Here is a 25,232-nt window from a genome sequence, read left to right on the forward strand (position 1 = left end):
AAGGTGTGTCCAAACTTTTGGCCTGTACTGTATGATAATTCTGAAAAATCTTTTAAAAGGGAATTTAAGAAATGTGAATATGGTTACAAATTGAAAATAAACTTTCTACATAAGGCTGTGAACCATTAACAAATTACAGTAAATCACATACAAATAAGTCCACACACACATCCGAACCGAAAACGGGCAGGTGCTGAGCCGAAAACAGTGCATACAAAAGAAGATTAAATCAGTTCGCATACTGCAGGGCTCCAATGCTCAGTCGACTTTATTCGAATTTAAGTAACGTTTCGAGTGTCAGGCTCTTCATCAGACTACGTACGGTGTCTTTGAAATTGCTCAATTTAGCATCACCTACTGGAAAAGGTGGAGGTAAGTTACATAAAGTCAGATGATTTTCCGAGTAAAATACTTAAGTGCTTTACATTATTTCAATTCCAACACAAGGTATTCAGTCATGATTTAATTTCACAGTTAGGTATTAAGTTATAAGATTATAAAACCCTTGAAGCCCTTTGTTGCTCCCATACATGCTTCTCTTTAAAACTCAAAAGCTTTTGCTTGATGCAAACTGTAACAATATTTTCCAGCATCAGTCTGTCTCCTTAACCCTGTGCTGTAGACTTCTTACAGATTTTCACACCCATAAGCCAACACAAAAATTTGACCTCATTTTTGCACAAGTGTAAATCTGGCTTTTGCCAAATCCTGAGTTGGCAGTCTGGTTATCAGCAGGCACACCACAGCTCTGGTGGGCGCTCTGGGTCTGAGGCACTTTCAGTTCAATTCACTCAACATGCAAATTGAAACTGTAATTCATTTACTGGCAGATAAGAGCGCTGCTCTGTCTCAATAATGCCTTTATAGATTGAATATTAAATAACCTTTTGATGGGGATTTTCTTATGGTTTGAATGTCCACTCTCTGGGTTAATTGAATTGAACGGAAAGCGACCCGAGCTCAATCAAATTCAGTGCAGGTGTGGACAAGTTCAGACTGACCCTCCTTTTATTCATCAGTATATATCAATTCATTTATATATTTGGTCTGAATGAGAACATGTGAAACGACACAGTTTTCCCTGCAAATATTTGGTGCTCTTGTCTTGTCAGCTTTCTGTTTTATTTTCTGTAGTGTATAACTACTCAAAAATGCAGGCCAGCTTATTTGTTCCTGTCATTAAAATGAATAATTTCAAAAAGTACAATTTACGTCTGATTTTGACAGTTTCACGTGAGCATGGTCAGGGCTGGAGCCTATCCCAGCTGACATTGGGTGAGAGGCAGGGTACACCCTGGACAGGTCACCAGACTATCACAGGGCTGACACATAGAGACAGACAACCATTCACACTCACATTCACACCTACGGGCAATTTAGAGTCACCAATTAACCTGCATGTCTTTGGACTGTGGGAGGAAGCTGGAGTACCCAGAGAAAACCCACGCTGACACAGGGAAAACATGCAAACTCCACAAAGAAGGGGTTCCCCCACCCCGGGTTCGAATCAAGAACCCTCTTGCTGTGAGGCGAGAATGCTAACCACTGCACCACTTTGCTGTCTTTTAGTTCATCATTCTGCGAAAACAGTGACCAGTACTCCTCGCCGGCTAGCCAGGGCTGGAGACACAGCGTCTTGTTGTCCTGGAGAAAATAGAGAATGTGTTTGGGATAAAAAGAGACCTTCCTCGGGGCGAAAGGTGTTCTGTATGTATGTATAACTATTGCTTAGCAAATGACAAACTGTACCAGGCTTTTGGAGTTTGATTTTTTGGGGAAACTAGTCCAACACTGAAGGTCTTGTCAGGAATCCAACTTCAGCCCTTTATCTTATGTTCCTTACACCTGCTCTTTTTCTTTCCTCTTACTGTCATCCTCCAAACATTTCTAACATCTCACCCAGAAAAAGCCCTGAAAATCCTCCTTGTTAACGTGGTGAAATCTCTCTGTTCCGATGCACGGCATTCCCTGTCAAACATGTAATAAAACCCCATTCGACTGTTGCTGCAGTTTTCTGTCTGCCTTTCTGCCCATTCCCCCCTGTTTGAGAAGAGCATGACAAATTTTAAACAGAGTAAAAGAGAAGGAAAAAGTTTCTCTTTATTGATGCTTGAATGACAAGCTGAACTGACAGGAAGGTACAGAGAGCCGGCTGAGAGGCACAGACACCGCTGAGTGTCTACGCACATGCATTATGCACATACACTTTCAATCACACCTGCACAGACAGGAAGACAAGCACACACAAGCGCACCACACCTCCCACGCTACCAAAACACTGTCTCACCTGACAAATTAGAATGGGTGCGAGCCTGCTGGTTTTTGACATTGCAGGTATCTGTCACATTTCTGTCAGTGCTTCACGTGGTTTCACATCAAGACAAAGAAACCCAAAAAGAACCCACATGTCATCTCCTCCCCTCTCCCTCTCTCCCTCTCCCTGTCCGTCCTCTCCTGTCTTTCTCTGCTTGGTACTGTCGAATGAAGCAGGAATATGGAGCAGAAGTCAACATCGCATGCTGCATAATTCTCAGTCTCCCGTTGTAATTGCTGAGGCTTTTATAAAAGATTCAGCAACGACGTCCATGGTTTGGTTGCGAATGAAGCAGGGTCTTATGGTTTCAAATTAAAGATTTAGTGTGTTGTTTTCTCATCCAAACTGCTGGATCCAACGTTGATCGAGCGAAATTGCACAGAATGGGTAATGCTGGATAAATGTAGCAATGTTGATTTGAGTAACATGGATCACATAATAGCACAAATATTAAAGCCAAGTCTCTCTATCATGGCTAATACAGATATAATCTCAGGGACCAATACAGCTAACATGCAACATAGAGGATGAATTAGTATCTGCATTTGTTGCCTAATGAGCAAAAGGCCTACAGCAGTAAATGACCTGCTAAAATAATAAGCAGGTGAACACCCAGAGGAGCTAATGAGTGAAGGATTCTCAAGAAGTCTAGAGGCTGGAAAATACAGCAAAGCAGAGCTGGAACAATTATATTTTGATAAGTGATTAATCATTTCAGTCAGTCACCATGTAAAAGTGCTTCATATACGTGGTTCTCAAATGTGAGAATTTGCCCTTTTTTCTTTTTTATATCATCGTAAAATTGAATGTCTTTGGATTTTAAGTGTTGACCCCACAAAAAACAAACAACTGAAGAAGTCATTTTGGGCTCACGTAACTTGTGGTGGTGTTTTAAGCCATGCTAGCAGTGTGAGTCGAGGGAAGGCGATGTATGCTGGCCTGCCAATTTGACCCAGACTGAAATATCTCAATAAATGTTTTAATAGATAACAACTCACAGATGGATTGCCTTGAAATTTGGTGCAGACATTCATGACCCACAGAGGATGAAGTCTACTGACTTTGGCGATCCTTTGACTTTTCCTCTTTTCTCATCCATGAGGTTGACTTTTTTAGCTTTTGGTTATATATCTCAACAGCTATTGGATGGACTGTCATGAGATTTGGTGTACACATTCATGTCCCCCTGAGAGTAAATTGTTATAACTTTGGTGACTTTTCATAGCTCCGTCATCTGGTCAAAATTTTAATTTATCCATACTGTAGTTTATGACCGAATACCTGCAAACCTAAGGACATTCCCATCAGCCCCAGCTGTGCTCTTGTGATTAGCAAATGTTGTTATGCTAACACACTAACCTACATTGATTATCATAAACCAACATATCCTCATAAAATTGTTTCTATGATATCCTACTAATTAGCTCCCCATGAACGATGTAACGTACTTGACATAAAGTTACGTACTTATTGTGAAGTTACGGAGGTTGGCTTTAGACAAGTAAAGTTACGTAGGTTAGGTTTAGGATAAAAAATATGGTGATGACGTACCTTAAAATGACTTAAAGTTCACATGGTTCAGAACATCGGTCTCCTAGGGAAAGTCCTGGTGAAAGTCCCGTGTTTTGTGACCCATCCACCACACCAATCTTCAACCTCATGAGGCTGCTTTCCTCTTTATTCTCGTCAGCACATTGGTTACATGATTGCAGCCTGCATGGGTTATACATGAATTACTGGCTCATGAAGAAAACATACAAACAGTGCATGAGAACAGCCTGCATAAACATTACCAGCTAAAACATTAGCAAGTTAACGTTTTTGTTGTGAGCATGTTAGCATGAGGTTAGCATTGAGCTCAAAGCACCATTGTGCCTAAGTACAACACCAAAGAGCAAGTAGCATGGCTGTAGACAATTAAGGCCTTCAACACCAGCAGCCAAATATTTTGTCTAATTGTTATTTTTGTCACAAGAACTTTCACACAAAGGGTGAATATTACTCAAAGACAAAAAAACGGCGCAATTTTTTCTTAGCTGTCACATTGTGAATAAAGGAATCAACCAATCACGTTGCACCTGTACTTATGAGGATTAGAAGACAATAGAGTAGCCTGGAAATCTAGACCCAAATCTAGAAAGATTTAGGGTCTGGCTATGAGTAATGCAAATGGCCCAACTTGAGGGGCGGCACTAAGCATGCATTTGTAGATATCACTGCACGCAATTGGATAACACCATGACCAATCAGAACAATACACGGGGTGACGTATACGCTTAGCTACCAGCGGAGCTAACTGGTAGATTAGACTCTTGCCGTATCCAGTCAGCAAAACAGCAAAAACGTCCTTCTTGCAAAGGAAAGATTAGAGCGCCGTCTTCTGTTCCTCTTTTAGAGAAAAAGCCAAGTCTAACTCGTTCATTGTAGCGGCCAAAGCCGTTTCAAACAACTGGTGTTCATCCGTAGCCATCTTGCAATGTTTACTGACTGATTCCGGACTTCGTCGTCGCAGCGCTGTCGTCATCTGTTTAGCTCGCCTCTGGCACGCCTATATCAGATACACCGATGTGATTGATGCAGCTCGGCTCCAATGGCATGGGTAATGAGCATCATTACTGATTGCCAGAGTGACTCGCTGAGCAAATTCAAATTGTGCTCTTGCGAGAACTCTGGATTTCCAGGGTAACAATAGAGTGCCCCATGAATTAATCCTAAAACACGAAAATTAAGTAGCATTTTTGCACTCCCAGTTCCCTTGTCTTTATGTTAATTTTTTTTTTTTTTAATAGGTTTTCGTTAGATGCCTGAAATAAGGTCTGTCGTTTACACAAGCTTAAGAGACTTAAGATACCTCAGAAAATACCCCACTCATGAACTCTGAAGTGTCTATGTGTCTTTAAAAAGGTGGTTGCTAACAAGAGGCTAAATGAGACTACAGAACGTCATCATACCAAGCCATGGCGAAAATGGTGACGTCATGCAACCGTAGTGTAGTTTGTAGCCTAACATAGCAACGTAGCATAGCCTAACTTTGGCTTATTACTTCTGGGGATTGCACTGAGGCTTCAGTAATCTTGAAAGTGGTCTTTATTTGGTGAAATTTATTTTTTTGAACAAAACATGTAAGTATCTTAAACCTATGTTTAACACAGAGATTATTTTCAACAATAATTAAAAATCTAATGGAAAAATCTCATTGGCTTTTTGACAAGGGAAACAGTGCGACGCTAACTTCCATGTCGGCCTACAGAAAAATGTCATTCCTGGGCCACACTATAGAGGCCAGATCCACTCCATCTGTTCATACCTTTCACAATAAAAGCCCTAGACATATACACTGAGTAACTGTTTTCCCTAATGGAACTCAAATTCACTCAGAGCATTTCGCTAAAAGGATGTTCAATAAAATAGCTTATAGTAATTTAGGCTACACAACTTACCTCAGACAGACTGCCAGATGCTTCTATGGGCCAATAGGATCCTGGTAGTTGTCGCAAATTCGCATCACTGCTGGCAAGTCTTTTTCACATCAAAACCTTTTATTGAACAAGTGTTGCAACTCACGCAAATTCGCATCCCTACCACTGAATAATTTTGATGCGAAATATTTGCAGGTAAGTATTTCTCATATTTGTCTTTTATTCTTTTATGAGCGTATAAAGGACACAACTTTTAGACTAACTTCCAAATACTGTCTAACTTGCAAAAGAAATACATTTAAAACCTGCCAACATTTTTTACCTGATGAAGGTCCAGATACCAAAACATTGCAATACATTTATTATTTTTGCAAGTCAGACAGCGTGTGGGAGTTTGTCTACAAGTTGTGTCCTGCTCGTCCCTCTGCTGTGCACCTAAACTACTCATAAAGTAAACAAAAAAGCAACCATCAGATTGTGTTCAGATAATATGTTGGTAAAAATGAGAAAGGGTTGAAGAAGGAGAACCATGTTGGGTATACTGCAGTTAAAACCACAAACACCATCTCTTGCAGGGATTGTTCATAGAGACAGAACTAATTGTAATCCACCTACTTCTTCTTCTTCTTCAGAGGAAAGTCATCAATAATTAATCGCTTAGGGGTTGGATGATGTCACTGTTCCTGCTTTGCTGCAAAGTTCGACTTCCTGAAATGGAAAGAATTATTTCTGACCTTCGTCTAAATTCTTACCTTTGTAGAAAAGCAGCTCATTACTTTGTGAGGAATGTGCAGCAGAGGTGTGTGCGTGCCTGGTGTCCAACTGAAAATAATTAGCTGGTCTGTTGGGCAGCGCAGTCTGTGCGAGGCAGACGCAGGATTTTTGCATAAACTTTTAATATGTGTGTGGGGGTATGTGAATCATGTGCCAACCATTGTTGAATTTTAGGCAGATTTCTGTATTTTGGCAGAGTTTGGTATGTGTGAGTGTGTGTGTGTGTGTGTGTGTGTGTGTGTGTGTGTGCGCCCAGACGGTATTTTAACATGGCTAGCCGACTTTTAGCAGCCCACAGTTAAACAGTGACTCACAGATTCCTCTGTCTCTCTCCTTCTCTTTCTCACCAACCTCGTCTGTCTCTCCCTCGATTCTTTTTCCTTTCTCTCCTTTTTTCTTGCCTGGTTTTCTCTCTGTCTTTCTCTGCCTCACCGCCCCCTCTCTTCTTCTCTCTCCAGGTTGGGTGCAGACCATAACAGACTTCAGGACAGAGGTGCTTTTTCCTCTGCTCCTTCCCCCCTCTGTTCTCCGACTGTGCCAGACGTAAACTCAGTAAGTTACAATAAGAACACACAATGTTCCCACTCTGAATTGTTTCAAGACAATATATAACTCTTAGCATGATTATAATGGTGTTTTTATAGTTGCATTTGAAGGGAAAATTTATATCACCCACCCCTATGTTTTTATGTGGTTTCATATCCCGAAGGACTCATAGAATCTAATCACTCACTTATACAGACAAAAAGGTACAGTGTCGTCCTTAAGTTCAACCCAGACAGGGTCCTCCCACATCCTTAAAAAGTCTTAAAAAGTATTGAATTCTTGAATCTAAAAATAAGGCCTTAATTGGTATTAAAATGTCCCAAATCAGTCTTTCAAAAGTCTTATTGTGATGCAGATGAAGATAGTGGAACCAGCAATACTCATAAGCCCTGTTTCCACCAAACACTTTCGGTATGGTACCTTTGGAACCAAAAGTAACTTCACACATGGTTCCTAGACCCTTGTGTTTCCACTGCAAACAGCACCCTTAAATGTGGGCGGGGTTGTTGTCACTCACTGCTCCGTCCAGTACTCACTGTATTTCAGTCTGCACCTCGAGGTTGCCCGCCAACTTTTTTAAGAACAAAATAAAACAGGCTGCAGTGAGAGTCTCTCTCCATGGGATATTTAAAAATAATGGGTTTGTGCATTTAGTCCTTCTCAGGCAAGCTCGGGGGTTTAGTGTTGCTGTAGCCCACAGGAATGATGCTCCACTATGTTTTTTTTTCTCCAAGTATTTTAAACGTTTGAAGATTCTCTCATTACTAAAAGTGTATGTCATCCAAAAGAGGCAATAAAAACTAAAGTAATAGTCAAAGTTGTCACAGTGAAGTTTAAGGTGTGCTGATGGATTCACATTGTCACCTCATGCATTGAGTAACATTACAAGTTAATGTTCCTCCTTAAAAGTCACCAGCAGTCGGCCCAGTGAATGAAGTTATTTTTTCTCAGACTCCAGCTGCTGTGAAAGGCAGCAAAACATCCTTTCATTTTATAGTTACAGTTTACTAATTAAACTCTCCACAGTATGAACAGTGGTTACATGAGCCTCAAAACCAGCCACAACTCAGCCCTGAGCAGAGTGACCGTCCTCTATTGACCAATCAGACTGCAGTGTTCACAGTAGGGCTGCCACTAACGATTATTTTCATTGTCGACTAATCTGTCGATTATTTCTTCGATTAGTCGACTAATCATTTCATCGAAAAATGTGTTAAAATATTGAAAAATGTTGGTCTGTCTTGCCCAAACCCCAAAATTACATCGTCTAATGTCTTGTTTCATACTCACGCCAAAGGGTTTTAGTTCACTGTCACGGGAGAGTGTGTAAAGCTGCCAATATCTGAACGTAAGAAGCTGCAATAAGAGTATTTTGGGGTACTTTATAGTACTTTTCTATGAAAAATGACTCAAACCGATTAGTCAACTACTAAAATAGTCACTGATTATTTTAATAGTCGATTAGTCATCGATTAGTCGACTAATCGTGGCAGCCCTAGTTCACAGCTCCACCTTTTAGCACCAGATCTGTGTGCTAGGTACCCCAACAGAGGGGGCACTAAAAATGGGGACGGCACAGAACGGTTCCATTGGTACCATCCACTTTTCACAGTGGAAACGAAAAGAAAAGTGTATTGAACTGAAATGGGGCTACATTTTTATTCTGGCTGGAATGCTCAGAGCAGATGATCCACTGTCTGCTGGTGCAAGGCAGTGCATATGAGGCTTGGTGTGTTTTATGCCAAAAGTTTTTTAAACCCGGAGCGTTGGAAATCAAAGCAGTGGACGCCCACATGCAGGTTGATACCCTTTTTCCACTAAAATTAGCGTGTGTATGTAGGTTATGTTTACCTGTGAAAGAATAGGCAAAAAAATAGGTTGAAAATAGGCAATAGACTCCTTTCCCATTGCCAGAAGACTGGAGCTGTGTACACAGCTCTGCAGTAGATGAGTATGCAGACTAAATTTTGAATGATGCTGGAGCGATGCCTGGACGAAGACGGATACTATTTTGTGACGTCCTGTCATTGCATCGCACCGACAAAGGGGCCAAAATTAGTGGGTCCACGCAGATGTTGTATGTCTATCAGTGCCGATTGAAAGTGATGGGAGCTGGAGCCAATAAATACCCATGACTACTGCAGAGTCATTTATCCCAGGAGTATATGCCAATTTAACCTTTCAGTTAAATAAAAAGCCAAATGTTTGTAGGTGTTAGTGGTTGTTTTGTGCAATGGGACAGGGGCTTAAGAAACTCACTGCCATGAGACGAAAAGTTATGTTTAATGTTACAACATTTGAGCAAATTCCTTCTTTTTTCTCTTCAGTTTTGGTTATTGTAAAATGGATTTTGAATTTCATTCTGAGTGGCATTAAAAAGTCTTAAAACTAACATCTTAAATCTAACTTGCCTTAAGCTGTAGGAACCCTGCCTGAACTATCCCTTCAACTGTCCAGCTTTGATTGGTTAAGAAAAGCCAAAAAAAGGAACCATAATAGGGATTTAAGTTCCCCTCCTATACATAATCAGAAAATACAGTGCACACACATGTACGAGCGCTCGCATGCGGATGGTCGTTTCAACATTAGAGACGCCCAAATCAAAAGCAACGCCAAATGTTCTTGACTGGAGCTGCTGATAAAAGTTTCCTGACACACACACACAGCCCCCGAGGGCCCCTGGGACTTCAAAGAGCCATCTACTGTACCTCAGCGACACCTCAACACCAGGTGCCGCAGAGAGGAGGAAGGAGGGGCGGTGGAGGGTGGAAATGGAAATGGCGAGAGGGGGGAGAAGGAGAAAGAGGAGAGAGACAGGGACGGAGCGGGAGAACATGAAAGGAGGGAGAAAGGGAGAAAGTTGGAGGTGGGAGGATGGGGTGAAGAGGTAGAGAAAGAGGGATGATGAGAATGGGAAGTAGGAAGGAGGAGATGAAGAGACGGGAAAGTGTAAAATTAGGAATAAATAAGTTGAGAGGAAAAAGGGACGAGGATAAAAGCCCACCAACAGACAGGCAGAGACCTAAAACAGGCCAGAAAGTCAGACAGACAGACAGACAGACAGACAGACAGACAATGTAGCAGACAGAGAGATGTGGGGGAGGGCAATAACACTCTGTTGCTAATACCCCTGCTGCTTTGTTGTGAAGAACCCCAGTTCCCCTTTTAATGGTGAACGATTCCTTTAATGATAGCAGTAAAACACACTCACTCTCTCTCTCACACACACATACACACACACACACTGCTGTTCCTCTCAGCCTGACAGGAAATGTGGTTCATAGCACAACGCGACGAGTCACAGTTCAACTTTTACAACTCACGGGCCCAGCGCGCACTCTCACACACACACCAAAGTTCAAATGCGAAAGCAGCATTTATAGCATCGAACGGTTTTGTTACACACGTTAGTGACCTATATGGGGCAGAAATGTGGGCCTTTGTCTAATTTGGGTGCCGGTAAGCTTTTGAATTAACTTGTTTAGAAGCTGTCAATCATGCAGACAGGCAGGATGTGTGGGTTTGAAGAGAGAAATTGCACTAAGAACGAGATATATTCTCAACATAAAGCCATTTGGTGAGCGCTTTGATCCAAGCTGCCTTACAGTGCAGCGAGTGCACACATTTTTGCATGGCTGCCACAGTGAAACCTTTGAGTCGCACGGGGAAAAAAATGAACCCCTGAACCTGGCAGTGTTAATGCCTTCCTCAGTCTGTTGGGGAATTCATCCACACAGCTTTCAATCTCATCTTCTTTTTGATTTCTCTGCATGAGCCATGTGGAGGAATCGTGTGAGAACGTTGTGTTTAATTTGGTGGTCGGACATCCTGTTAAGTATGTGAACTTTTGCACATTTGAGCATCTCCACAACAGACTGTGTCTTAAAGGAATAGTTTGACATTTTGGGAAATATCAGCTGTCAGTATCAGAATTGAGACCTTTTCTTACCCGATTTTTAGGCTGCACGACTCAGTTTAGATTCTGACCAAATTTCAGCTTCTTAGAGCATTGTTTGCCATGCAGTGTACAGGGGGAAGCAGGGATGTTTACAGCCTGATCGAGTGCTCTTGGTCGGCTGCCATCAGGCTCTTGCACAGTTGAAACAGAGCCACAGGTTGATTCTCCAAGATTGATGCTGTTTTATCAATCAGAATCAAAACTTGGACTGACCCATTTTGGCAGAAATTGACTTTTACACTCTTTTTGGCACCTCTGTCTGTACGTTATTGTTAGCCGTACCTCCGCAAACAAAGTTATACCTGCTTTAAAACTAATCTGTACTAGCATAACAACCAGAGTGGTCCACGGGGACCAACAGGCCTTTTTATTTGCTATTTTGCACGAAAAATGTGAGGACTCAGGTCATGGCTTGACAATCAGAACGTACAGTGTGAGCACTGGCTTTACATCCCAGAGGATTTACTCCTACAGTACGAGTTGGAATTAAACTACAATATTCCTAAATTAGGGTGAAATTATACAACGTATGCCCAGCTTTAGACAGAAAGATAGATACCATTCTTATGTATGTACAGTTAATATGAAGCTACAGTACGCAGCTTGTTAGCTTAGCTTAGCTTAGCATAAAGGCTAGTATGGGGAAACAGCTAGCCTGTCTCTGTCCAAATGTTTAAAAAAAAACTATCTTGTTTGTTTAACTGTTCAAAAACTGAAGCGTTAAACACAAGAAGTTGTGTTTTTTCGGGGCGTTCTGTGCTTCAGTAGCCTATTTTACTACACAACCAGTGCTTGTACTGATTTAACAAAAGAGCTATAAAGTGCTAATTAGCGTGCTAGAAGGCAGATTTTTTTAACTTCTGGGCAGAGCCAGGCTAGCTGTTTCCCCCCTGCTTTCAGTCTTCATGCTAAGCTAAGCTAACCAGCTCCTAGCTCAAACTTTATATTGTAAGGAGGGTTTGAAAGTCAGCATTACGTGTTTAAAATACAAAATATAAGCGAGTGTATTCTGCTATAGTTACAGTTTAAATTGGTGTTATTCTGAATGTAGTTAGTCTTTAAAAATAACTTACTTAAAGGATTACTTGTTCCACCGTGTCCTAACTAAATGCGGTGCAAGCAAGCCTCAGTTTGATTGTATTGTTTTCTACTGCAATGTTCTACCTGGCTGCGAGCGACACGTTTTTAACTGAGCTTTTGTCAGACGCCCTGTTTCTGTTTATTCCTGGTGCTCACTTTGAAAGCTCGACAGTGCACAAGAAAAGGCTGATTCATGAGGCTGAGATGAGGAGTTATCAACACAACACTTCCTTGTTTTACCAAAAGCTTAAATCGGGTGGCGGCTGACCTGAGGGACGTCACCAAGGAGCTTTAAGTTTCTAGTAAATGACCACCACTAATAACAACCTACTTAATGTTTGCTATATTATTTGTCATTTCCAGTAAATATCCAATATGAAAAAAATATGTTTTCTGTCTAAAATGTTCTCATAGAGAAAGCTGGGAAGTATTGGTTCGTCTTTTAACTGGTTATGTCTCTGGTCGAGCGCACAGCTGATGGGCCTACGTGGTTTGTTTACATGTTACATGACCTAACAGAATATTAAACAGATTCAGTGTGTAATATTATGTTACATGACCTAACAGAATATTAAACAGATTCAGTGTGGACAGAGAGTGCTGTTCGCTTGCTTTTAGGACATGGTGTAAAATTCATATGAGGCATGTATTTCTCATAAACAGATGTTTAAAAAAAAGTGTGGACAGTGCACCTGCCACATGAGAGTGGCAGAGGAGATGCGCAACCAGGACACTGTAGAGTGATTTGGCATGAAAATATGAGCTCAGCAAGACGATTTTGTAGCAGGATATTCAAAAAGTATTTAGAATATGTTACTTTTACTAGTTACATTTTGGGGTATTTAAATTGTCTAACAGTTTCTTTAAGTGGATTGGAAACTGAAATGTTGTGCTTGAATCTGAAAACAACAAATCATTCAGATGGAATATCCAAACACTGAGCTTCATCTGCAGGAGAGTGGTCTTACTGGGTGTAACTTTGTCAAACTGTTACAAAAGGGAAGCAGAACTGTGCTAAAGAGGAGTCAGTATGGAAGTGTAAAATTACAAAATGTTCCGTGCTCTCATGCTCAAAGTCTTTTTCAAACACAAATGAGCTTTCGGAGATTGCAAATGATCTCATTGTGTGACAAAAGTAAGGGTAGCACCTGTGTTCAGCTCTTAGTCCACAGTTCTTTTCATGCGATGCAAAGCTACCTTGCACTGTATACAATGGAGTGATATATCATGCTCTGTAACCACGTAACGCCGTACAGCCAGCAGCGAGCTTAATTCACACTCAGCTCTCTCTATTCAAAATGCAAATTGAGACCGCAACTTATACAATAAGGGACGAGTTTGCATTCCCCTCACAGATTGTTTCATCGGAAAAAGAGCGTCAGCATTTGAGAATTGGTGCTTCACAGGTGGCCCGCACCACCTCTAGAGGCTCACAGACGAGGCAAGGTGACCTGACGTGAAAACCTGACAACCCTCCACCCTGCTGATGCGTCCTTGAGCAAGACACCGAATCCCCGGTAGCTCCAGCAGTGGGGTTCTGGAGCTGAGCCCGACCTCTGACCTCCCTCTGGAGGGTGGCAGACAAAAAGAGATTTTCCCTATGGGGATTAATAAAGTATCACATTATCATGTGAATGCGGCTGATTGTATCTTTGTCAGGCTACATTTCAGCCCGCGGACCTTTCTGTAGAGACGCGTGATGTGACCTTGTCACGGCAAGTCTCCTGTATCTGTTGGGAAAGGTTTGCGCTGTGGACCCAAATGTCAAGTGATAAAGAAACAGTCGGCGACGTTGTATGCCTCCCACCTCTTTTCATTTATCGGTATTCAAGCTCCAATTTATTACAACATCACACCTCTTTCCTTTTGAGTTCACATCTATTGCTTTTGTTGCTTTGCAGCAGCATTCAGGACTCGACTAAATGCACAACAATACTCCAGTGTAGGAAAAATACATAAGCATTCACTGTTGAGACTCCACATATTATTCTTTCTCTGCTTCCCAAACGCTTTCTCAGATGTTTCTGGGATAAAGCGGCACAAAATGTCAAAGCCGAATCTTTCACATCTCCAGTCCGCACTCGTTGCAGTGTTATTGCACAAGACCAAAGGCTGGCGAGAGCAAACTTAAGAAACAGCAAACACTGACATTCTCTCTTTCTGTGTGTCCTCTTTCTTTCCGTCCCTCTCTGTCCCTGTGGTCAACAATCCCTCCGCTGGCCTTTATCCCCAAATCCCCATGGACAGAGAGTCAGGAGAGGGAGAATGCTTAAATGGTTTGAATGATGGTGTGGAATGCTAAAAAGTGTGTGTGTGTGTGTGTGGTTGTAGGAAGTTGGGGGGAGGCAAGGAGCAGTGGGTGGGGTGGTGGGGGTGCAGGGTGAGGGTGGGGGTCTCCTGCCTGGTCTAGGATCTGGTATGCGTGACTGAACAAGAGGAGGAGAAAGAGAGGAAAAGACGGGGGAAAAAAATCCCCCACCAAAACCTGCCTTCCTAACTTCTAAAGACAGACAATGGCTACTGACTGGTCTGGCAACCCTCTGTGTGTGTGTGTGTGTGTGTGTGTGTGTGTGTGTGTGTGTGTGCGCGCGTGTGTGTGTCACTTCGCACACAGGACACGTCCTGATGGAAAGCAGAAAGGGGGGAAATCTGCTCTAACCAACTTTAGATCTCATTACTCCGCACATGCAGCCACAGACGCAGCTCTGCCACATGTGAAATAAAACACTGCAAAAATAAACTACAACTAACACCCCCCCCCCCCCCCCCCCATTTAAACCATGAAATCCACCAAACGCAACCCTAACCTACCTTTGAAACCTTCTCAGACTTTAATGTGAAACTCAAACTGCCTCTACCAGTTGAGCCAAAACACCTTTCTTCTTTTATTTTGCTGCATTTGTGGATAAAAACCAGACGTTGATGATTAAAAAAGTCAGCAGGGTAGAACAGCTTCCTATAATAAACGCCCTGGTGATAATTAATTACACAGGCACTGCAGCCAAATCAAGACGGCAAGCATCCATTTTGAATCTCCTCGTAAATAATAAAACAACACAACAAAAATTCCTTTTCTTTTTCTCCGGGCCTTTTGAGAAGCGAGGCTGGGCAGGGACAATACTCAGAAATGCGTGGGTGGTTATTAGGAGCAATGCATTAAAATAAAAGCCCTCATTGTGTTAAATGCGCCTGATTATGAACATCATTGTAGGACAGGACTATAGCAGCGCTTGTGGGAATAAACAATGTCAGATTACCATGGAAACACATGTTTTAAAGAGAAGACAAAACAGGATGACAATACAGAGCTGCACCTCCACAAAAGTAGTCCACACCGCTCTTTTCATTCATTATATAAATATCTTTAATTGTTTTAACCGTAAGAATATAAAACAATTTAATTTTGGGATTCTGCATTTTTTTTCTTCTTCTTCTTTACAAACACATAATATACAGTACATCTTTTTTTTATTTTTCAAAACACACACACAGCTTGTTCAGCAGGACGCACATCCGTATATTAATTTTTCTAGCAGGTCATTGCATTACATTAAAACGCGCACACACAGGCCTCCGTGTGCGCGCTCGCGTGTGCATGTGTGTTAATGTGTGTGTGTGTGACAGGAACAGAGAGAGAGAGATGGGGAGGCGAGGGGGGGAGAGAGAGAGAAAGAGACGCATTCCACTTGAAACCCGAGACGGGGAGAGAAAGAGAAAGAAAAATAATCGATTGCTCCTTATTCTAAGCATGTCTCAAAATGGATTCGGGGTATTTTTATTCGGGGAGAGATGGAGAAAAAGAGGAGGAAAAAAAAGATATCCCTACCCTCCACCTCCTCCTCTCTTTCTCTCCCTCCCTCCCCTCCTTCCTCCTTCCTTCTCTCTATCTCACCGGTGAGAGCAACATGAATATGAATGCGACCTGTGTTGGCATTAACGTGGGAAAATAAAGCCATGAGACAAACCCTGATTTGCTTGGATCAATGACGGGTATGAGATATAGAAATCACTTCAATTTGAAGTACGACGCTCTGAACAACATCCACTGACATTTAGCATCCCTTAGAAGAAACACCACATGCCACTGTAACATACTTACTTCATACTGGATGAATATTGTGTTTAATAATGGCCTTTTAATGTGTTACCTTGCATTACAGCACTATAATATCTCTACTGACTCATTACAGGATGACTGGGTGTTTCTGCTAAGGGTATGTTGTCTCCTTATATTGGTCAAAGCTTGAACACATTTCTAAAGGGTGCTTAAGTTGAACTTTATCCTTTAAAATAACAACGAAAATGTTAAAATAAAAAGCTCTTGCACACAAGCGGGTTTGTTTTTGTTGCATAAAGCGTCGTCTTTGAAATCTGGACAGCTTTTACAGCTGGCTTTCTCTCCCCCTCTGTCTCTCTGTGGTGGAAATTGTTGCTGTTTATGGGGGTAAATTAACAAAAGGTAGTTAGATTGTGTCCTGGTCTCCTTTCTCCAGCTCTGCTCATGGAGGGAGGGAAGGAGGGAGGGAAGGGAGGGATGGGGGGAGGGGGCAGACACAGTCCCTTTAGGCACATTTTCTCCCAGTCTCTCATTCTCGCTTTCCTTCTGTGTTTTCTTTTTTGTGTTTTATAACAGTATACACCCTTTGAAAACAACCACATACGAGGTAGCCAAATGTTTTTTAGGCGTGATGGCTGTAGCGGAGATTAGTCGTAAAATGTCTCAAATCCAGACTCACTGTGAAAACAAAACCAAAAAAAAAAAAAAAAAGTTTCAAACCTCACTTGGATGCAATTTTGAGAATACTCTGGAAGCGGATCATTCAAATGACACACAAAAAAAAATGAAGCTGATTTGCACGTTATTCCAGTCTGATGTCAGAACATGTGAGATATTAAAAACTCAATATGAGATCAAAACAATTGTTATCGTGAGCTCACAGCAAAAGTAAGTTTTAATTGCTTCCTACCAGGCAGAATATTAAGTCATATCAAACACTAATTGAGATCCTGCAAGGCCAACAGAGAGAGGAAAATAAAACATCTGAACAGAAAATTCTGGTCACATGGGAGAAGCACACCTTACACAACCACACAGGAGGGAAAAGGAGGTTTCCTCTCTTTTTTTTAAATAAGAAAAGAAATTCACCGCCCGTCTGTTCCCCCTCCTCCTGCTCCACATGTCCCCCTCTGTCCCCATCCGGCAACAAAACGCACAAACAAAACAGAACATCTCCAATCACCTCACTTTCTCACTCTCTGTCATCTGCCAGAGTCCCAGGTTCAACACTTTAAGGCAGGGGAGCTGTGTGATCCTCTCCAGTCCCCTCTTGGTGATCTTGGTACATCCATACAGGTCGATGCCCGCCAGCTGGGTCAGGTGGTCGGCTATCAGCTCCAGTCCTTTGTCCGTGATGCGCACGCACTGTCCAATGTTCAGGGTCCTCAGCTCGTGCATCTGCCTCACCATCCGGTTTATCCCGTCGTCGGAGATGTGGCACGAACACAGGGACAGGGACTTCAGCTGATACAGCCCCTGGGCGATGTACGCCAGGGTCTGGTCCCCGATCTTGTCGCAGAAGGACACATCAAGCCCGGAGAGCCTCAGGGTGCCCATGGCGAGGTGCATGGTCCCTGTGTCGCTGATGTTGTCACAGGAGCGTAGGTTGAGGCTCCACAGGGAGGCCATGTGGGAGAGGTGGATCATGCCTGCGTCTGAGATCCCCCCGCAGAAGCTCAGGTTCAGTACCCGGAGCTTGGTCAGCCCCTTGGAAATGTGTTTGAGTGACAGGTCCGTCAGTTTCTGACAGTCCTGGAGGGTCAGGTACTCCAGGTTCAGGCAGCCCTCCGCCGCGCTGCGGGTCATGCCCGCCAAATGTCCAATCCCCACGTCCGAGACGTGCCTGCAGGACCTCAGGTTGAGGCTCTTGAGCCTGTGGAGGCCCCAGGCTATCAACAGAAGCCCAGTGTTAGTGATGTTGCTGCAGCCTCCGAGCTCCAGCACCTCCAGGTTCTTCAGGTACTGAGCTATCCTGCCCAGGCTGGAGTCTGTGATCTGCTTGCACAGACTCAGGTTCAGCACCCTCAGTGATGGGATCTCCTGCACAAACGCATGACCCAGCCCGTTATCCGTGAGGTTGTAACAGCCGGACAGATTGAGGGACTCGATGTTGGGCATCCCCTGGATCACATAGCTCAGGCTGCGGCGCAGGGACAGGATCTGGACCCTCCGGATGCCCCTGGCCTGGAGGCTGGGGAACAGAGAGGGATTGGCCCGGCGGAGGTGCAGCTTGGCCTCCACCCCCCTCCACACGGACTTGTGGTAGGATGCGTCCCTCCAAGCGATGCACACTTGGGCTACCCTGCCTTTGTCTCTCACGTCCAGATAGCTGAAAATCATGGCCAAAATTTCCGGGAAGAGGCACGAAATGTGCGTCTCCATTGTTTTTTAAACCCCAGGCATATAAGAAATAATACTCCACACCTCCAAGGCTGAGAAAGAAAACAAGAACCCACTCCCCTTTCTCTTGCAATTATGCAAAAGTATCAACAGTCCCAGTTATCCAGAGAAGTGGAAAAAAGAAATAGGAGTTGTTTGTTTCTCTCTTTTTCTCACGTTGAACTGTGCAAAATCGATCCAACTCTCTCCAGCCCCACGTGATCCGGTCTGGTTGCGCAGTAGGATTCAAATGCATTTAGAAAAAAAAAAACAGAAAAAAACAAAAAAAAGAGCGTTTATTCCTGCCTGAACTCCTCTCTCCGCCAAAAAGAGGAGGAGAGGGGGGCGAAAGGAAGAAGGAGGAGGAGGAGGAGGAGGAGAGGAGGAAAAAGCGTCAATCCTTCCCCCTCTCTCTCCCTCTCTCAGACGACGCTTCCTTGTATTATACCTACTAAAAGCCGTCCTCTCTCGGCCGAGCGGGGATCCAGACGGTCGTACATGTCAGAATGAGAAAGTGAAAAATAAAACCAGCACTCTTAACGCCGCCTATTAACAAACATTTCCATGATAGCGAGGCAGAAAGGGTAGAGCCAGGTTGGCTTTGTAAGCAGAGTGAGGGAGAGAGAGGGGCGTCCTGAGCTCAAAGCCTTTGTCTGCTCTTTTCAAACCGACTTGGCAGGGACTCCGGCACTCTCTCTGTACGGGAGGGGTGGCGGCAAGAAATAGTAGTCATCTATTTTGTCGAAAAAACAACCATTAACAAACAACGCTACTATAACCGTCGTCAGTACATGCTAAAACACGGAAATACGTGCTTTAATATTTAAAAAGCGACGCGGTGTGAGTGTAATTCACACTTCCACTGAAGCACCCCTCTCCCCTCCGTGTCAGGCACTTGGTACGTCCCGCCTCAGCTGGAACGGTGCGAACAGTTTCCCTTGGAAACCAACTTCTTACAATTCAGTTCACTTTGGGCTTTAACCCTTTGAGCGGACCACACAGGAAACACAGGAAAGCCAACTGGAGAAGCCCCTCTCACTCCGCTTACTTGGCATGAATATGGAGTATTTTTTTTTATGTTTTTTGATTTTGTTGTTATTGTTGTTTTGGAAATGCCAGCAGAGCATATAGTGTTCTTTGTCTGTTGTAAACAGCCTCTCTCTGTCCGCTCTCCTCTTTAAATTACTTCGCTGCAAAACCAGACAATATAAAGAGATTTACATTTCATCAGTCAAATATTGAGAAGGCTGAAAACATGCAATAAAATAAATCACAGCTCTTATAATAATAATATTGATAATTTTGGAAACAAGCAAAAATCTATGTTAATTCCTTTGGTGCTGACTTTGTTTTGGTGTGTGTGTGTGCAATATGTGTGTGTCCCTTCAAACACACACATTTAAGCATGATTCATACTTCATGACATTGATGCGTACCCTTCACCAGTGGTGCAGCTGGTGTGCAGTGATGCTAGTCCAGGTGTGCCGTGGGATTTTGTAATAACCACACATTATTATTGCAGTATTCAACTGGACCTTTACAAAAAGTTATGAATGAAGTTTTGCTGTGCGCACCCATTTCCTAAAAAGAGGCAAACTCTACCTAAGAATTTAATTTAATTTAGTTTAATTTAAAAAACTTCAAGGGGAACCTATTTGTCACCGTTTCACCGTTTGCACAAGGGAATTATAAATGTGACACATCACAGTATCTGACATTATCTTACATTATTTCCCATTTACATTGAAGTTTATAATGAATTTTTGAATATTTTGTTAAATATTTCACTAGTAATAGTTGGTTGTCAATTGTTATTTGATATCAGTGAATAAAAACAAGCATTTATGTCATGATAAAAGTAATAACACACGTTATAGAAGCTGTTGTGCACAGGTACAAATACAGGTGTGCCTTGAGATTTTGGCTTTTTTTGGTTTTCTTTGGGCACAAAAAGTTAGGAAACTTCTGCCCTACACTGTAGCCCACTGTAACATGGGAGGTGAATAGCAGCATGGGCTGGTTAGCAGAAGCTCCAGGATAGCTGGTTAGCTCAGAGAGTCGACAGACGATGAAATGGAGGTTTCAACACTGTTACTTTATTGTGCAGTGCTTAACATCGACCATGCATGCCAGGTCTCCATGGCACTCTACTCTCTTATCATACCTGAGCAGGAGAACATAGAAAATATAACCTGCACCTAACGCATTGCTATTGAGTCCTCTCCTGTGGATGTCGGCTGGAGTAGTGTGGCAAGACAGTGCATTCAACTCTTATCTTTAGCATATCACAGCAAAACAAAGAGAAGGCACCACCTTATGGCACTATTTGGTACTGCAGTAATACCACAACTTCAGCTGTAACACTACACCGCAGCCTGACGTGCACGTCTCCAGAAACGTAATTGTGTTGCAGCAACGCAGACCTCCTGTGTATTTGTAGCCATTTCCCTCAGTGGAAATTAAGCTTTTATTTACTTTTATTTCACAGATAAGAAACAATAAATTATGAAGACAATAAAGCCTCCCCACAATGGCATCTGAAGTCTTGTGTGTGATTTATCCTGGCTTCATATGAGTAAAGAAAAACTCAGCTAGCTGCTAGGCTAATTAATGTAATGAAAAATGTCATAGGCTTATGCTAATAATGCTAGCAGGTTGTATTTGTGGGAAATATGTATCTAGTGCAAGACCATTGTTTTCTCGGTGAATTGTAAATGAGCTGAGTTTTGAAACTACCTTTGTTAAATGTTGCTGTTGTCCAAGGCTTCATATGAGTAGAGGAAAACTCTGCTAGCCTCCAGGCTAATTTATACAATGTAAAATGCCATAGGCTTGTGCTAATAACATTAGCATGTTGTATTTGTGGGGAAAATGTGTCCAGATAAAGACAAATGCTTTGTCTGTGAATGCTGTGAGTTATAGTGAAGCTGATTTATGTTCTTGTGTTTGGAATTGTCTCTATTAAGCCATGTTTAATGTGTGTTTAATGTGTGTTTTCTCTAAGTGCTAAAATGCTTACTCATCTCCTGGTTTTAGGAAGGCACATTTCAGTGCTTAAAATTCACCAGAATGCAGGAAATTAAGTATTTGCTGATCAAAATTTCCCGATAGAGGACCCCAAACTCTCCATTTTATTCATATCCCTCCCAATGTTAAACATGACCTTCCCCCTTAAGATATATATGTATTTTATGAAATAATAGGGTGTCCTTACATGACTGTAATATAATTTGTAAAGCCTGTAAAAGACAGTTTTCTCATGTGTCTCTCATATAGCATTGAAATAATAACTTTGAAGTCATTGTCTCACATCTGGTAATATTTATGTTTTGATATCTGAAGGCTCATATTAGTCTCAGCTAATGGTACTGAGAGGGTATCAATATTAGCTAGCTATATATGGCAGATATTTTCCAAAGTGGTTATTTAATGTATCAAAGCGTGAACATTATCAAATATAGCAGCGAAGGTAGCGAGAAGAACAGTGTATCTGTTTTACTCCCCACCATGTTGTAACTTTAATCCCCTACACTGGGCCTCCCTCACCCCCGGAGTAGCCTTGGTCTGGTCGTGGTCTTGTGTGTGTGTGTGTGTGTGTGTGTGTGCATGTGCATCTCTTTATCCATGTATGTGTGTGTATATGCACAGACAGGAGAACATACTGTATGTCTGGGCATATGTGGGTTTGCATGTAAACAGTATATCTTTTATATGTTCGCAACACTCCCTCTCACTGTTTGTGGGCTTCTGTGTGTGTGTGTGTGTGTGTGTGTGTGTGTGTGTGTGTGTGTGAGATAATATGACAGGGGAGCCGTTTGCTGAAGCCAGTGGAGTGTGGCAGAGTGGTTGAAAAAGAGTAAAGAAGAGGGAGAGGGAGAGGAAGAGCTGATGAGAAACATAGAGGCAGAGAGAGAAGGAGGGAGCAATAGGAGGAGGAGAGAGGCAACAATGATCAGGTGAGGATAACAGAACGAGAGAGGAGCTGCAGAAACAGGCCTTTTTACATGGAAAGAAGCAGCCGAGCACAACTGACAGCAACTCTCCTCTCATCCTCTCTGTTCTCCTCCTTTAGAATAGATTGTTTTTCAAGTCTTAAAGCAATAGTCAGACGCTTATATGGACATTTAGATATTTACTGCTGGCTGTAATCTTCCCTTCTGTTCATACTGACCATTAAAAGATCCCGTAGCAGTGTGCTAGGCTGTATCTCAAAGTTTATCTGAAGCTGTTATGAAGTTCCTGTCATTTGACCCGCTCCTATAGATGCTTTTAGGGGCAACGTCACACTGACGTCAGTTTGTCAGCTGGAGCCAAAACCCGATTCTCCACTACAGGGCTGTAGGCTACATAGGAGTCTTAAAATGTGGTCTTGATGTGTTATTGGGAACCAGAATAGAAGGAGTCATGGCTCAAAACTTAAATTTTATCACAAACCAGCTGCCACTGCCTGTCAACAAAAACAAAGACGAAAGCACTGGACGGAGGCGATCATCAAAAATGCTCATATGTGCAGCGCACACTTCATATCAGGTTAGGGAAAATGTATTTCCTGTTGTAGGGATGAATAAAGTTATGTGTATTAAGGGTTATCATGTCCACCTCATCAGAAACTGGGGAGATATTAAGAGGAATGTTGGATTTCTCTGTAACGCTAACTTAGCTCATTAGCTATCGCTAGCTTCGATAGCAAAACAAACTGGAGGAAATTGTTCAAGTGTCGTCCTCCTTAGTAAGATGTGCACAGTAATCAACCACGAAGCTTCCTGTGACATCATCCATCCACTGAGTGAGAGCATAGGGGTCGGCCAGTCTGGTCCCATTGGGTTGGTGTTTACTTATTCAAGTAACACTAGCGGTCAAGAGAGTGAGTGACCAACATAGTGTGGTCGTAAATTCAGTCTGACTCTGCAGGAAAATGAGAGCCCTGTTAGTCAAAGAAACAGAGCAATATGTTTTTATATGAATTAAGGAATGGTTAAGTTAATCACACATTCACTCTGCTCGGCACTCTGCTGCTAAGTCTCCAGTTCGTGTCAGAGTGTGCTCTGACACTCGGAATGAATATTTACAGAAACACCACTCACATCATCTTCCTCCACTAAAACAAGCCAGCAGAACTCGCTAACTAGCCCTCACTAATGTCTTTTGAGAATTGTAGGGAAATATTTTGGTATTGTACCTGATGTCTGTGCTAGTAGAGTGAGTGAGTGTATGTAGATGTGTATGTCTGTGTAATGTATGTTATTTTAGTTTAGTGTGTCTTCGATGTGTTGTCAGTAACGTAAGAAAATGACAATAAACATCTGTGAAGAAAAAAATAATGATCAGAAGAAAACAAATATTCCACTTGCACAGTATGAACCCATAGACGTATCCATATTTGCAGAACACACGTAGGTACTCTTATGTAAGAAGTGGCCCCGCAGGACTTCCTTTCAGCCGTGGCATATGTTTCATGTTTTTGCTTCATAGGAAAAACATGTCGTTGTCATGGTTTAGGTCTTTACCTCTGCTCTAACCGGCACCACAAGACCTACTGTTTTAAATTGAGGACAAAGAAGATGTATTAAAATTATTTTATCATCTGATAAAATTTGAAATATGTAGTTTTTATTGAGGTCATTTATTGGAGGTCTCGCAAGCTCTTAAAGGAGCTGTATCCACCACTGAGAACATTAATACAGCAGCAAATCACTATTTGGTATGTAAAGATACAGTGGAGTATGTAGCAGAGAATGAAGTCACGTTATCTGTGTGTGTTGTAATCCAAACATCTCTGTGGTTTGTTGTGGTAAGCCTGTCTTGCCACAAGTGGTTATACAGTGGTTACTGCTGATATCAGGACAGCGTCGTCGTGGAAGCTTAGTGCTCGCCAATGGTTAACACTGTTAGCTCTATCAGCACCTTTACTGGTGTTTAGTGCTGTCTGTGGAGTTAGCCCCATTAGCTGCTAGCTGCTGTTTCTATGTTAAGAACCATGTCAAGACAAGTCAAACACTCTGAATTTTACATTGAGCCCCTTTGACCTTTTGAAACCTCAGCAAATGGACTTGACTTCTTTTAAAAACACAAGAAGAAGGCATTGAGCAACGACATTAGAAATTAGCCCAAAAAATTAGCAAGAACTCAGTAAAAAGAGAAAATTAAAGACAAGAAAATTAGTAAAAAAAAAAAAAAAAGAAAAAAAAGAAAAAGAATAAAAAACAGTTCAAAATTTAAAATTTAAAAAAAAAAAAATTTAGGGGGGAGGGGGGATAATTTTCTTTAACATGCAGTTCTTTAATGCAGTTTTTGGGACATTTGTTACTAAGCTGCTTATTGCCATTTTCCCCATGTTTTGAAAGTGATGTCACTCCAGGTTTCAAAGGTTTAAAATGCGTTTAAACAGTTGAAACTTTTTGTAATTTAAAGGTCCAGTTTGTAAGATTTAGTGGCATCTAGTGGTGAGGTTGCAAAACTGAATCTTCTCCTGTGAGCCAAGTGTTATGGAGAACTGTGTGGCTAACACGAATATGTGAATGGCCCTTTCTAGAGTGATTGATTTGTCTGTTCTGGGCTTTTGTAGAAACATCATGGCAGACCCACTCCGTATGTCGATAAAAACAGCTCATTTAAAGGTAACGAAACACAACAATTTCTAGTTTCAGGTGATTATCAACTAGTAAAATCATAGTAATAAATATTATATCCATTTCTATCGGTATA

The 25,232-nt window shown here is 42.1% G+C and overlaps 2 protein-coding genes across 8 annotated transcripts in view; one reads left to right on the forward strand and one right to left on the reverse strand.

Annotated features, from left to right (window-relative positions):
• wnt5b (wingless-type MMTV integration site family, member 5b) overlaps nt 1-25,232 on the forward strand; it is a 141,760-nt gene that overhangs the window by 69,055 nt on the left and 47,473 nt on the right. For all 7 annotated transcript variants that reach the window (XM_078165138.1, XM_078165140.1, XM_078165137.1 and 4 more), the window contains one exon: nt 6,966-7,059. The gene's annotated coding sequence lies outside the window, so the exon portion shown is untranslated. The remainder of the gene's footprint in view (nt 1-6,965; nt 7,060-25,232) is intronic.
• On the reverse strand, nt 15,432-19,224 carry fbxl14b (F-box and leucine-rich repeat protein 14b). Its single transcript, XM_033614508.2, has one exon. The coding sequence runs from the start codon at nt 18,528-18,530 to the stop codon at nt 17,328-17,330; it is 1,203 nt and encodes a 400-aa protein (XP_033470399.2). The 5' UTR covers nt 18,531-19,224; the 3' UTR covers nt 15,432-17,327.

This window comes from Epinephelus lanceolatus, chromosome 23, assembly GCF_041903045.1.
Source record: "Epinephelus lanceolatus isolate andai-2023 chromosome 23, ASM4190304v1, whole genome shotgun sequence".
NCBI lineage: Eukaryota > Metazoa > Chordata > Actinopteri > Perciformes > Serranidae > Epinephelus > Epinephelus lanceolatus.